At 41.0% G+C, this 14713-nt stretch overlaps 1 protein-coding gene across 1 annotated transcript in view; it reads right to left on the bottom strand.

Moving 5' to 3' along the window:
* The window catches only part of ak5 (adenylate kinase 5), a 44485-nt gene that overhangs the window by 11076 nt on the left and 18696 nt on the right, over positions 1 to 14713 (bottom strand). The window contains exons 7-10 of the mRNA XM_069511281.1: positions 9131 to 9221; positions 5446 to 5519; positions 1786 to 1831; positions 509 to 553 (exon numbers count right to left, since the gene is read on the bottom strand). Of these exons, the coding sequence (XP_069367382.1) occupies positions 509 to 553; positions 1786 to 1831; positions 5446 to 5519; positions 9131 to 9221 (256 nt within the window). The remainder of the gene's footprint in view (positions 1 to 508; positions 554 to 1785; positions 1832 to 5445; positions 5520 to 9130; positions 9222 to 14713) is intronic.

Raw genomic sequence — 14713 nt, 5'->3', positions numbered from 1 at the left:
CAGGGGAGCGCCGTTATATGTAAATCACAAAAAGGTGCAGGCAGGAGGCAGCCTGCACACTGACTCTGAATTTATTTAAATGGGGTTAAAACCATCCAACCTGTCAAAGCGAATGCAGCAATTATCTCAAAACCTTTCATCTGAAAAATAACAGTGAATACAACCATCGGTGGAGAGAGGAACACGATCAATTATAAAAGTGCTTATGAAAACCTTTGTGTTGAAAACCTTTAGTTAAATGTTTCACACGTTCAATCGCCAAGAAACTCTACTTAAAAAGTAGAAAAACTTTTTGATTGACTTCCTCTCCGACGCCTGAAATCAGCGACACCCTCTAACGACAGACATCTGTCGATCTCCTTCCGGCGACGCACACGCTTGTGTCTGTTTCAGTGTTTAAGAACGATAAGAGTCACAGTCAGCAGCTGCTCAGTATTATTCTGTGTGTGTGTGTGTGTGTGTGTGTGTGTGCGTGTGTGTGTGTGTGCGCGTGCGTGCGTTTACGTACCAATCATGAAGACGACCTTTGGTTTCCTGTGTTCTGTGCTATAACCTGTCAGAGCAAAGAAAATCTGAGATCAACACATACCAGCTATAATGTGCAGGTCATACACACATGCACACACACACACACACACACACACACACATGTGTGGTTGCAATGGTCTTATTTAATTCCAGCGTCTTTATGTAATTGTTAATATAATTAGTTTCATTTGAGCATCTCCCTTCTGTACAAAGTCAAAATATCTGCAGAGAGAAAATCTCTGTTGTTGGTCGGTATAAAAAAACAGCGGACTTTTTAATTATTGCATGTAAAGGAAAGTTAATGGAGGCTCGGCACAAGTGTCAACACAAAAGGTCAAGATAATAGCGGAACTGTTTCCCTCTCTCATTTACATATATACGACATTCCTTGTAGTAAACAGTCTCTGAAAATGTGTTATGTCCAGGAACAGTGACAGGTCCTGATGTACGTCCAGCAGTGGAAGCAGTTTGTCCAGAAGAAACAGAACAATGGTCCTATATCATTGAACACGTTACTATTCAAGAAACTGCATTTGTCGTGATGAATTCATTAGTTCAATTGGCTTCATGAAGACGTTATCTTACTCTTCGCTAACAATGAAAGATGTGACAGGGGATTTGGTCTCATATTCATTTCTTAAAGGTTTTTTGTATTGTTGACATTTAATACACAAATACTAATTCATTGACCCAAACATCTGATGGTAGAATAATCAGCGATGGCCGAGTGGATGCAAATCAAACTACACAACGACACCAGTTTAATTTGGTTTTCATTGTATTTCATGTAAGAAACACAGCTTATGTGAATTTTCTGGAACCACATGTTGATTAAATGCAGTTTTTTCTCGGTTGCTCTCCTCTTCCTCCTTCTCTTCCTCCTCCTCCTCCTCTCTGCTCTGCTGCTGCAGTTCACCGACGAGATAAACATCACATCTAACTGACGACACAAACCTACAGGCCGATCTTCCTCCCCCTCTCTGACACAATCAATACTGTTGATACACAGGGACGCTGATGAAACACGCCATGCAACTGCTATTCACCGGACGCCTGAATGAGCCTCTCTCTCCGCGCGCGTGTGTGTGTGACGATATGAATGGAGTGGGCTGCTGCTCGTTTATGAAAGAAGGCAGAAGCAGATAAATTCATTACATAACAGTTAATAAAAACTCTGCTGATGAGATATCGTTTCGTGGTGTCACCTGTTCACTCGTCCACGATTTCTACAGAAAATCAATCATTTCGTCAACTCACTGTCTGCTGCTCCTTCAGCATAACCAATGTCTTCCTCCTCTTCCACCTGGAAAGACAGATTCACATTAAAAGTCTAATATCATTTTTAAAAAAGCTTCTAACCCCAGTCTCAGGATCTCGACTGTAAAAAGTTACAGTCAAAAACCCCAAAAGATCTGATTCAGTCCAGTTATTAGACAGAATGACAGATTCATAAAAAGCTTGATTTAGCACATTCTTTTTCACTTTATCAAATATTCAGCTTCTGTACTTCTAAGATCGCTGCTGTGTCACTGCTGCAGGTTTCCATGGTTATCCTCCACAGATTTGAACCATCTGCACTCTTCTGGCACAAACGACCTGCCAGTGACTTGAGTTATTAGAAAACATATATCTTTTATGATTTAGCAGCTTGCTCACAGCTAAATTGCTTCATCGCTCATATAAAAAGAAAGTACTACATTAAAGATAACCAATGAACTGTGTTTGTGTGTAGAGGACGATTCAGAACTTTCACATTATTTTTTATTAGTGTGTTTTCCTTAATTGAGAGTTGATCGCTTAAAGCTACAACAACAAAACAATGATCACAGAAATCCTCATTTCTAGAGATTATTCATAATGTAAACCTGAGTTGAAGGATTGTTTGGCCTCTAGAGGGCAGTGCAACAAGCAGTAAAAACACCTTTCATTTCTGTATTCACTTTTAATTTGATGTTTAGAACTGGACGACTTCCTGTTTTAATATAGAGATATTATGGCAGAACTGACGATTAATTTAATATCAATGCTCATGTCGGTCACAACAGTCAAATCCTAATATACAGTTTATACTTTCATCTGAGTCCAGTATTAAAAGAAAACATTATTACTGTGAATGCAGCCGTTCCATAGTCAGGAAATGAAAGACAATTAAAATGAAAACTGTTAATTTGTCAGAATACAATGAAAAACTTGAGAACACCAGAGATAAAGGGAACAAAATAATTAAATTGAGCAGATGATTAAATAATGTGAACGAGTAATTTGTAATTCGATTTAGAACAGATTGTCAAACACCCCCAACCACCATGCCTAATGGACTGTGTAGTTAAGTGCTGTCTCATTTCTATTCCAATAATGACAAGACAGAGTTCAGAATTAAAACTCTAATGGATCTTCTAAATGACACCGTTTGCACCAATTTGTGGGAGTAGAGAGGAAACGTCGAGACTACAGATCAGGTTTGGGATTTATTGAGTTTTTCACCAGGATACACAACTTGAATGTTCTTTAGAAACTTAGAAACGTTGCAGTAGTAACATCTGCATCACCAAACGCAACCTACAACATCTCTTCAAGGTGTTCTCGAGATATCGTGTTCTCGAGATATCGTGTTCTCGAGATATCGAACGTGTTGTTCTTCTCGTCCTGTTTCGGTATTTGCGGATTGTATTGTGGAGAGATGTATTGACAGATGGTGAAGAAGAGACAAAAAAAAAAACAGTCGCTAAAGAAAGATGACCTCCCCTGACATTTCCGTCTCTTCCCAGCTCTTGACTCACATCGCTCTGATACCGACTCCTGACGGCTGATGTGTGGTTACTGGCGGAGGGGTCAGTGTGGAGCTGCAGTAAAGACGCAGGAGAAAGTGAAGCGGAGCTCTGACAGTGTTGAAGAAACACCGTCAGTGTGGGGGAGGGCCGGGTGCCAGCAGAGAGACTTGGCATGTGGGTACACCAACTGGTCGGATGACTCACAGAGAGAAACACATGACCAGCATGCATTGCTTACACGTGATGTGGACAAGACATGTAAACACACTCACACACACACAAACAGTCGTTTTTATGAAATCCTCAGAAGTCCATAGTGTCTGTTGGTGTAAGTGACAGTATGTGATAAGAAACAACATGTATGTGTCATAAACACAAAACAACACGATGGATGCTGGACAGAAAACCTCCATTTACTTCTATATTAATAATGTAGTGTTTATTCTGCACAAACATGTTTTAGAGTCGTACAATAATAAAAATCTTGTATTAGATATATGAATAGTTTACAATTCAACTGAGCACACGGCCGTGTAAATAAAATAACAAGCTAAATATTAACATCAGCCTAATAACATGTTAATATTTAGCAGCTGTAATGTTTTTTAATGTTCATCATATTTTATTATGTTAGGAAACTGATACAGCTACTGATAGTGAGTAAAACATTGAATACTGAATACTGATATATCTGCTGGTAGTACTCTTCTGAATTGTCCCAAAGTGAAAAATGTGAAAGATCCAGTTTTTATAAGAAATGTTAAAAACTGAAAATTAGCATCACTGATGCATCATCACCATTTAACTCCATTTGGCAAGTTGTTTATTTTTATTTTTATTATTGTTTCTCTGTTTTTGGTCTCTTCCAACTTTGCTAGAGACCAAAACATGTAGGAAAATATAAAAATATAAATATTAAACTATGCATTCATGCAGGGAGTAATGCAGATTTTAACTGGTTCCTTACTGTTGCTATCAAACTGTGGAGTCCATCCATTTCAAACAAGGGGGCAGGATTTGTGAGGTTCAATGAAAAGACCAGAGTCTGACTTTAAACCACTAAGACACTAACAAATTACAGAACATGTGGTCGTCCATGTCGTTGGTGTTTTCCTTTTAAAAGTATACTCCCTTTGTTGGGAGCGACCCTCGGATTGAAAGATTTAACCCTGGTCGGACTTTTAGATGATAAATAAATATATTTTACAAAATGGGATAAAGAGAGAAGGAGAAATAAGGACGGTAGCTACGTGGAGGACTATTTACTCCACCAGCAGCACATTTCTGTAGAGGGAGTTGTCCAAAAGTCTCCACTGCCGACCAGCCGGCGGTAAACAGACTCCGTTATTTAGAGTGGCTCCCAAGTGTGAATTCAATGCGCTGCATAAATGAAGAAGTGAGCCGCTGAGAGAGCCCTGGAAACCAGGCCTGGATAGAAAACTGAAAACAGTAAAGCACCTCCATGGGGCCGCAAGAAAAAGGGAGCTGAGCATTTATGTAAAATGAGGGTGATGCCTCACTGCAGCACCAGGGCCGCGTCTACGTCCTCCATCTCTGGACATGTCGTCCGCTGAATCATCTGGCCTTTGAATCAAGTTCACGGTTTGTCAGGTTTGAAAAGGTAATTTGTAGATTGTCAGTTTGTTGTGAAAATAAAAAAAGTGAGAGGGAGAGAGTCAGAGTGGAGGTCGTTGACTTAGGCTCGTTAGCGATGATTCAAAATTTGATTTCTGTAATGGGATAAAAATGTCATGTTGAAAGGGCAATAAGATCGTTACCAAGTTACTGCTGATGACAATTCTCCAATAAGGTTGTTATGATGATGACTGAGGTGAAAGGACAGAGCTATGATTTATAACACCTCGTTACTGCCGTGACTTTTCTGGTAATATCCAATTATAGTCAGGAAATCTTGTTTCTAGAAAATAACTCATTTTACTCCTGCATTGTTTTCACTTGTTAGAAGTTTTTGTATTTTACGTGAGACTGTGACGATCCTGACTATGAGACGTTTTGAATAAGATGTTTTACAGTTGTTGCTGCCCTGTCATGCAGTTTAAAGAGGTGCACCGTCCCCATAGATCTACAGATCTTATCGAAAAATCAACAGCCACGCTCCACGGGTAATAATGAATCATAATCTTACCTCGCTGTATTTGCAAGCAACATCTGCCAGGCTGCTGGTGTCACCCAGTAGACTGAGGTCCAGCTCGCTGGGACCTGAAGACAGAACAATCCAACCAACATCTAATTTAAACGCGGGAACTGTTCTGACATTTTGGGTGATGTGCTTATTTGGTGTCTAAGATGTGAAGATCAGTGGGAGACATGACACACGCTCCTGTCCAGATGTAGACAGATGCACAGCTGCACTCTGATGTTTAAATTACGCAACAAAGTCCGTAATAGAATATCTGCAAATGAACATGAATCTAAGCTCCATAAATCTGAACTTCCCTATGACTGAAAGATGCTGATGGTGATGCTTCGACACATTGAATCCTCGTTCCCTAACTCGGTGGAAATGGGTCGTGAATAACACTTCCCCTCGGCGGATTGTCGTCTTCTGGCTGCACGTCGGAGCCTCCTCGTTAGAGAACTGGGTTAGATTCTGTGAGGGGTGCAGCTTCAAACATTCAGATTCCAGGGAGACGCTGGCTGTGAATTTCTTAGAAGCATTATGTTGCAAAGCCTCAGAATGCACCAGATTTACAGAGAAACGCAGCAAGTGAACATTGTCCTCAGTTCTCTCCTGCAGTTCTTAACTTAAAGAGTCAGCAGCATGTCAGAGTGTATCTGGTCTGAGAGCCGCTGAGGTCTGACTGTGTGGAGATTTTAATTTTGCCCACCGAGGGCAGCGGTGTCAGGTGGTTAAGGTTGCGTTCGTCAGCATCGCTTCACTTCGGTCCACATGTGCCGCTGTGATAATCACAGCCTGAGGGTGGACGAGGCTGCAGGAGAGTGGCAGCTGTTTCTCTCTCTGCTGGGAGAAATGTAGCACCAGCAGCAGCAGATGGACTCAAAAGCAATTTCTCTTGAGTTTGTCGTAACAACTTCCAAATCTATTTTTACATTTTGCACCATCTTCCTGTTTCGTGAAGCTTTTCCTTTCACTTCTTCTTTGCGTGGCAGAGACATCGTCTGATCTCTGAGAGGATCACACGGCATAAATAGACCTTTTAGTGGTCGTCTTTCAAAATGAACTCCATTCAAGATGAGTTCCTGTGTGGAAAAACCTATTTAGAAGCTCCATTATGGAAAACATGTAGTAACATCCAGATAAATGTACAGATCTCTCTCTAATGCATGTCACTGTGCAGGAACATATATAACTACATTCTTTATGGGAAGCTCTCTCAGTCAATTATGCTCTATATGAGTGGAAAAAATCAATAGTCTATAAAGGTTCTCATTCCTATAAGAGTAATATTTTATTTTAAGAACAATATAATGAGATTTTCCAGCACGATCACCCAGGAGAGTTCAGCGAACATTTAGAGGGTTCAGTGGCTTTTCGCTGCCACTGACTGATCATTTCTAAGTTAACGAGGATGCGAACATTTGTTTGAGGAGCTATAGTTTGAAGTTCTGCAGGGTTTGTGTTGCTCCTAGTTTTTTTTTGTTGTGTCCTCTGTGTCTGTTTGGTATTTGAGCATCTTGTCTTGAAGCAGGCTGCTCTGAACGACGAGGCGAGGAGCTGCAGGAGTGTGTCTGCTAGCTGTCAAATAGCAGGAGTCAATTTCTGCGTCAAGGATCTCTGGGAACGTGAGCTGCAGTCTTCTCGTGTGCTGGAGAGAAGTCTTTTATGGATTATTCAAGGGTGAATTTGACTTTAATACTAATAGAGGAATGACAGTTTTCCATTCTTAGAACAGATGCATTCTTATTTTATTCTCTTTTATATACTCTTCTATTTATTTCTCTTCTGTTCACTTTTTATTTGCTGTTTACAAATGTACTCATTAGTATCTTCAGGAGTTACGCAGGTTGGGACATTTTACATCTCTATGTGCAGTCCATAGTCTCTGCATGTCCCCCCCTAAGGTTATCTTTGGCTCCTCCCTCATTGTAACGCCCATGTACTCAGTGTACGTTGGGAAGCAGCTCTCCTCATCACAACAATACCGTAACATTTTTCTCCTCTGGCAGTGTTTCGAGGAGCCATATGTTCTCTCGCTGTGATTCAGCACCTCCTCACATGAACCTCAGTTTTACTCCCGAGTTAAAAACTACTCCCTTCATCACAACACCACTGAAGCAGCTTGCGATAGATTGTGCTGCCTTTCGATTGGTCCGTGTGAACTGTGTGGAACGACGTGATGACAATAAAGATAAGAAAGATATGAAGCCCAACATCTGAAGATTTTATCCAGAGGGATTTATAACCCACACAGCTCATAACACCTTATGTCCTTGGACAATCAACAAAGTCTAGAAACAGATCAAAACTGAAACCTGTCAGGTAACGTTTCTCCAGCACGGCACACTTCATTCACCGTATGTTTTCAGCTACCCAGCCTTCATCAGCCTCCCTAATGATTTCTGCTGAATAAACGCTTGGTAAACAAAGCACGTTGTGTAAGAAAGAGTAAGAAACTGTTGTTTCCTGATGAGGCAGACGGATTAAACTGATTTTGTGAAGTAGACGTAAAGAGAAGATGCTCAAAGTAGAGAAACAGAGGTGACATAATTCTGCTGGGCTGATGAGTGAGCCAACATGAGCTCGTTGCAGTTATATTAGTGTAGCAAGGATACAGTGTGTGTAGTGAGCGTACACAGCCAGCTCAAAACACCAAAGCTCTCTATCCATTTGTTTTATTATTTAAATTCTATAAATTCTATGTTCTGCTCATATTCATGTTCATAATTGTAATCGGCTTTATTACTTGAAAAGATGAACAAGCTCTAATGTTCAGGAAACACATCACGCTCCTCATAGTGTCCATTGCTGCAGCTCCTCTTTTCAGCCTCTGTCAGAAAGCTCCTGTTTCTTTAACGCCTCCTCTGGTTAAAGCCCATTCTGCTCTGACTGGTCAGCTGACAAACTCTGTCGTGATTGGTCAACCGCTTCCCGCACATGGAGGAAATATCGGCGTATAGGGGGCGCGTCAGACTATCGACCGAAGTACTGACGAGGTGTTTTAGGATCCTCAGGTGTTTTCTCCGTGTACTGCAGACTTTGGGTTTCATTTTTACATTGCAGAACTTTTTTACCTACGTATATAACACACTAAGGGAAAGAGACAGTGAACTTATGTAGTACATCTCCTCTGAAACCACTGCAGATCGATGATCATATCTGTTCAACAGACATGAGGATGTTTGACTCAGATCGTTACTCGAGGTGCAGAACGAATGTGTCTGGCAGCACAGGATCAGGATCTGCTCCCATCACAGCATCAAACACGGATTCTGACCTTGTTGAATCTGTGTTTCTCCCAAAGCCACGTTAACCCTGCTTCACTGGTTGCCATGCCAACTCTTGTGGGAACCAGGGAGCTGGTGGGTGAGGTTTTCAGTTTGTTCTATCTTCTCGTGTATTCGGGCTATTTTGAAGAGACCCCCGCCACACAGTACAAATACATTAGGAGCTTTTAAAACGGCTGTAAAGACCCTGATGTTCTCCACTGTGACTGTCAGTATTTCAGTATTTTGCTGCTGGTGATATTGCATTAGGTTTCATCATTATTTGGCCCATGTAGCTGCTGCACAGAATGTCATCAACTGCTTTATATAAATGTGTGTGTATGTGAATATATATATATATATATATATATATATATATATATGGAGGTGTCACTGTGTTTTGTAAAAATGACAGTTCATCTCACCAGCTGCAGGCTCTTTGGAAGGAAACAACTTATTGTCCACAGTCATGCTGATGTCACAGAAGATCTCCTCTTCATCTCGGTCGGCATCCAACTATAAGAAAAACAAAAAATATATATGTAATGTGATTTTTCCAACGTTTTAATTAAAATGTACGTTTCTGTTTGACCTTCACTTCCCTATGATGTATAATTAAATTAACATTAAATGAATCCTCGCTCTTCCTTTAATAGAATCAGATTGGAAAAGCCTTGATCATATCAAAATGTGTCTAACGTCCAGATTATCTGGATGGAATATCAACCTGATTACATTCACTCCTGGTTTTATTTGTCTCACGTATCCACACTGACATCTGATCGCTCTGTCTGATTCCGAAGAAAAAAACCCTAACAATAGAACGAAAGAAGAAGAAGAGCGTCGGTCACTGTGAAGCTGTGTTATTGTGTTTGATTGCTTTTCTATTGGTCTCATTTTCACTCTATCCTCAGTGGTTTTGATAATGTTGAGGATTGAGAACAGGATGTCTTCTTGTATTTCCTGACTAACAGCTGCTAACTACCTGCTGGTTTGGAACACTTGTGTGTTCTTATAATTACTTCCGTCTATGTAGTTGTCGTATGTGACAGCATTATTACATTTTCAAGTGGTCACAAAGTGTCCCTGAACACCGAGTACCTTTCTAATCTTAAGGTTCTGTACCTGGAGGCCCCTGTACAGTCAGCTGGTTGTAATACACAGCTTTACCACTAGATACCACTACACCCCACACTCTATACCTTCACGCTGAAACATAGACTCTTTTATAAAGATGGACGACGCTTCTTTATCGTCCCCTGGTGGCTGGCTGCAGAATAAGTCATAAACCTGCCTCCTCCATGTTAGCAAATAGGACTAACTAACTAAAAATGTAAAAAAAAACTAAAACATGTCCGTGGGACCTTGATACCATGGCTCCATACCCTCATTGATGGAAGATATAATATTTTAGCTTAACTTCTGAATAGTGGGAGGAAGAGGAGACTCGTGGTCCGTCTTTGTAACGAGTCTACAGGCTGATCTGATATGAAGATAGCGAGGCCTCGCTTGTGTGTGTTATGTTCGAGGTAATCGTTTGTTTTGTTTCTACTCACACCAGGATTGCGTGTCTTTGTTTTACTGATATAGAAAGTTCATATAGTATTTTCTGGAAATCAAATAAAATGCTTTTAAAACGTGTCACTGACCTTAACCTACAGCACCATAAGTTAAACGGACATGCTTGGTCAGAGTTAAGTGGCTGTGACATCCAGAGTGAGACTCATTATAAGATCAAACATGAGAAACGAGCTCTGGTCTCTGGGAGCTACACACTCAGGCTATTTTGCATTCAACTCTCACCACAAGCTTTAATAACACTGGATTAATTAGCCTCCCCCTCCGTCCGTTTGTCTCTTTCCGATTATTCGGCGGTCAGATGCTTTTCTTTGCGAATACTATATTCACAAATTTGCCGTGAAGAATCTCCTTTGTGAATAAGGACGACGCTGATTGAAGCAGACGTCTCTCTGCTGACCTCCTGTTCCCAGCAGAGCAAATGACGAGCAGCTGAAAAAGGCGACCTCGTGCACACAAAGTCTGACATAATGGAACGCAATAGATTCGCTCTCAGCGTGGTTCTTGTAATCTGAGCTGACAGGAACTCATGCACTCAACATGTAATCTAGATAAAGAAATGAGGGTCAGGGGTGTGAGTGGAAGTCAGACGAATGCAAAGTCCCTTTTTTACACTGGTCAAGAAACCCACTGACATCGACTAACATTTGGCTTTTGTCTTAATGGGAGTAGATACAATCTGCGTTCACTCCCATGACACTAATTCTTTATTTTGGCAGTCTAGATGCCAATGCTGCAACGTTGGTGTTTAAATAGCCATGAACATTTGTGTGCTTGTTGTTTTTCTCATCTTGCAGTAGCGAGTTTTGCTTCTCATCGTGAAAGATGCAGCACTGGCAGGAGAGCAAGGTTTCTGATGCGTTGGTTTCAAGTGCATTCGTGGATGATGTCAAACATGACTCACCAGCGAGAAAAGAGAAAGACAAACTCTTCTCTTTTTTTTTCGCGTGTTCACCTGGGTTTAATGGGATTAGCATACCCGCTAACTTAGATGTAAAACAGGTGTAAGACGAGAAAAGCCGACAAACAACACTTCCTCTGTGGTAACCTTAAAAAAAGAGCGTCTGTTGAGTACTGTGTGGAATAGTCCCCTGAGCACCTGAGAGCCAGTGAGTGTCCACCTGCAGAGACGGAGCGGAGGAGGATCGAGCTGAGGATTCCCCAGAGAGCGTGGCAGTGGAAAAATCCATCAGGGTTCTCACATCTCACCATGTTTCACCATCAAGAGGAAAAAACACACCATAGACGATATTTATTCACACTCCAAAAAGAGAGAGGCTCCGTCAAATCCATTCATTCTTACACGAAGCTTCACGACAGGCTTCTCACGTCATTTATCTGCAGGACAGATGAGACAGCTCCTGTCGTCTGAATGATTCACTGTGAGTAGCTTCCACTGCAGCGAGCGGAGCGTTTGTATTAGAACCCAACGTGCACCTGTGCTCCTCTAATCATGAAAACTGACGCTGCATTCACACTAAGCCTCATTTCAACAATCTCTTTTTCTGCAAACAACCAAATCTAATGACAACACCTGTGTGACATGATCTGTCACTCTGGCATTTGAAAACCTGTTTTCTATTAATAGCTACTCACACATGGACACTCGCTCATTGTTGTTTGTTTGACTTTTACGCAAATCCACTGAACTGATTTTCTTTTAATTTGATTATTGAATATCAGTGTTTGTTCCAACTCTCCTCTGCTCCAGTCTGGTTCCAAGTGAGTCAGTTAGAAAAGGTAAATGTCTCATCTGTCTGTTGCCTTTAATCAAAAATGTAGAGACAGTTGAAAGGTTACGTTGACAAATCACTTTTAATCGAATCTGATCAAAACACTGAGTCCAGATGAAAGCACATCTTGTCCCAGTCGCAGATTTCTTTTCCCCTCATCAACCTGAACGTTGACTCAGGTCCTCATTGCGACATGTTTCTTTCAAAGGAGCTTTAATAATAACCTCTTTTAAACATTTCATTATTTGTGTTTTATCTTTATTTTAAAAACCTCAACATGTCTTATTCATGTCAAACTTTAACCTTGTTTGCCGAGTTAAAACACCTCGTCCATTTAAGGCAGGAGACACATGACTCATAACAGGAGTCTTTTGTGAAGCAGGTTAAAGCAGCGGCTCCGTTTGTGCTCTGTTAAAAGGCTGCAGATCTTTTCCTTTCGTTTTGTTTCGTGCGTTTACTGTAACTTCAAATGTTCTGTTTGGTCGTATGAATGAATTCATGTGAAAGTCTTGAAGACTTTGAGCTGATGGGGATTTGGAGAATTGATGAATCCTGCACACAACAATCTATAATGCTTTTCTTTGACGCTGTGTGGAGCTCAGAGTCGTCACAGAGGAGATATGAACAGATAGAAATGCAAAATACATTAATGGAAATAGACGAAGGTGAAACTCAAGGTTATCAAGTCAAGGTTATCTATGAAGTCCAGGTCTGTTGTGTCAGTGTTTAACATGAAGACGATTCATTTAAAGTTCATGTGTTTTCTGATTAGCCTGTATCTCATTTACATTCCAGGAATAATGGACACACACCTCGTTGCCGAGACACGAGATCCAGAAGGACGGTGCAAGGTGAGTGTGTTTGTACCTGTGTGGCATCAAGTGACATATAGGAAGGAAGCTGGAGCTGAACTCACTCAGGGAATACTTAATTAGATTGCTCCTTTTTTTTCTAGAATGACAACACGACTTCAGTCGAGGCCACAAGAAACTATTATCTCTCCTCGCTGCATTTTCTGTTTCGGGTCTTTGTGGTGCAGCTGTGTGTGTGTTTGTGTGGTTTCGATAAGCTGAGTCAGCCTACGTGAAAATCGTCATCTTCACTTTTAGCGCAAAAGTCGAAATGTCATCACTTGACGTGCAGGAGGAAAGCTGACAACGCTGAGGAATAAGACGCCAGAACTTCCTCAGTTAATTCAATGAAACATCAAGAATTAATAGACTTGCAGACGTGCGTATTGTCAATTTGGTCATTTCTATGCAGCTTCAACTATGTGCAGTAATGATTCATCGTGATTGTTCTTTTATGGAGTTATGTCTTCCCGTATTGAACCTGACATTTGCAATAAAAGGAGTACTTTCTCACAGAAGCCTTTCACCAAGCCAAAGCAATTACCCCGCAGTTTATTGAATTCATTAGTCAAGGAAGTATTGAGTCCTTCTCTTGGGATAATTACTGACGGACAGGGGGAATCTTATCCCATTAGAATTTAATCTCATCTTTAAAATGTGTTTTCATGCCCTGATCACACTGAAATGCAATGTTGTTCACAAATTATACTAAAACTGTGTTTAGCTTCATTAAGGACGGCTGCTGTTGAGACAAAGAAAGAAAGTGGAAGGAAGTTAGTATCTTGTGCTATATTTTAACAGCATCCTACATTTTCTGAATGAAAACTGTTGAAACCCTGAGTGCAAACACCGGAAACAAAATATAGAGGTCTATGATATATCTGTCAGTTCATGAGCATACTACTTGCAGTACACAATAACTCCAGACATGGTAAACTCTTAACCAGCATTCTTTAAAGTATGGTTCCAGTTCCAGTGAAGTTCAGTGCCTGTTTAAAGTATTACCGGGTAGTATTGTGCGTAGTGTAGTATTAGTGTCCTCTGTTGTGTAGGGACTGTACTCAAGGACACCGGAGGAACCAGGGATCAAACCACCGTCCTTCTTACTAGTGGACGTCCCTCTCAGTTGCAACAAGTAACTCTACCTCGTAACTGCACATGAGTATTTTCAGATAACATATCAGAAGGAAACATAACCACATATGAAGAGAACTGCTTTAGAAACATAGTGCTGTCTTTATGCTGATGACTCACACTTACCTGATAAATCTTTTAGCCGCTACATCGCTAAATACATCTCTCTTCTCATAATCAGAGAATCTTTTACCATCTGTCCAGAAACAAATTCTGCTGCTGAGCTTTAATGTTGAAATCAAGAAACAGCATCGTGTTAATTAAGGCTTCCTGTGCTGTGTTGCTTGCTTTTAACTTTTTTAGCAGCTTGACTTCCTCGTATTTTACTTTTGTTAGTTTCTGGGGGAGGGGGTGGTCGCAGTAAAGCTGTTGCCTCTGTGTGTTGAATGTTGAGGAGGTTCAGGCATTAGATAATGCTGCCTCCTGGCAGGGCGCCTTTTATTTGGAAGTCTTCCAGGCAACCCCAACTGGGAGGAGGCCCCGGGGTGGAGAACAAGCAGGAGAGATTAAATATATATCTGACCTGGGAACGCCTCAGGATCCCTGAGGGGAGCAGGACTATGTTGCTGGGGAGAGGGATGTTTGGACGCCTTTGCATGAATCAATATCTGATCAGCATTTGAAAAACGGATGGATGTTTTTTTTTGTCTTTCCGACCTTTATTGACACAGGTGCTCTGCTGTATACGTGAAGTTTATCATCATGATTATAA

The sequence above is a fragment of the Paralichthys olivaceus genome, chromosome 16 (genome assembly GCF_024713975.1).
Source record: "Paralichthys olivaceus isolate ysfri-2021 chromosome 16, ASM2471397v2, whole genome shotgun sequence".
In the NCBI taxonomy this organism is placed as follows: Eukaryota; Metazoa; Chordata; class Actinopteri; order Pleuronectiformes; family Paralichthyidae; genus Paralichthys; species Paralichthys olivaceus.
The sequence above is the reverse complement of the archived record's forward strand: the minus strand, read 5'-3'. Positions and strand labels throughout refer to the sequence as shown.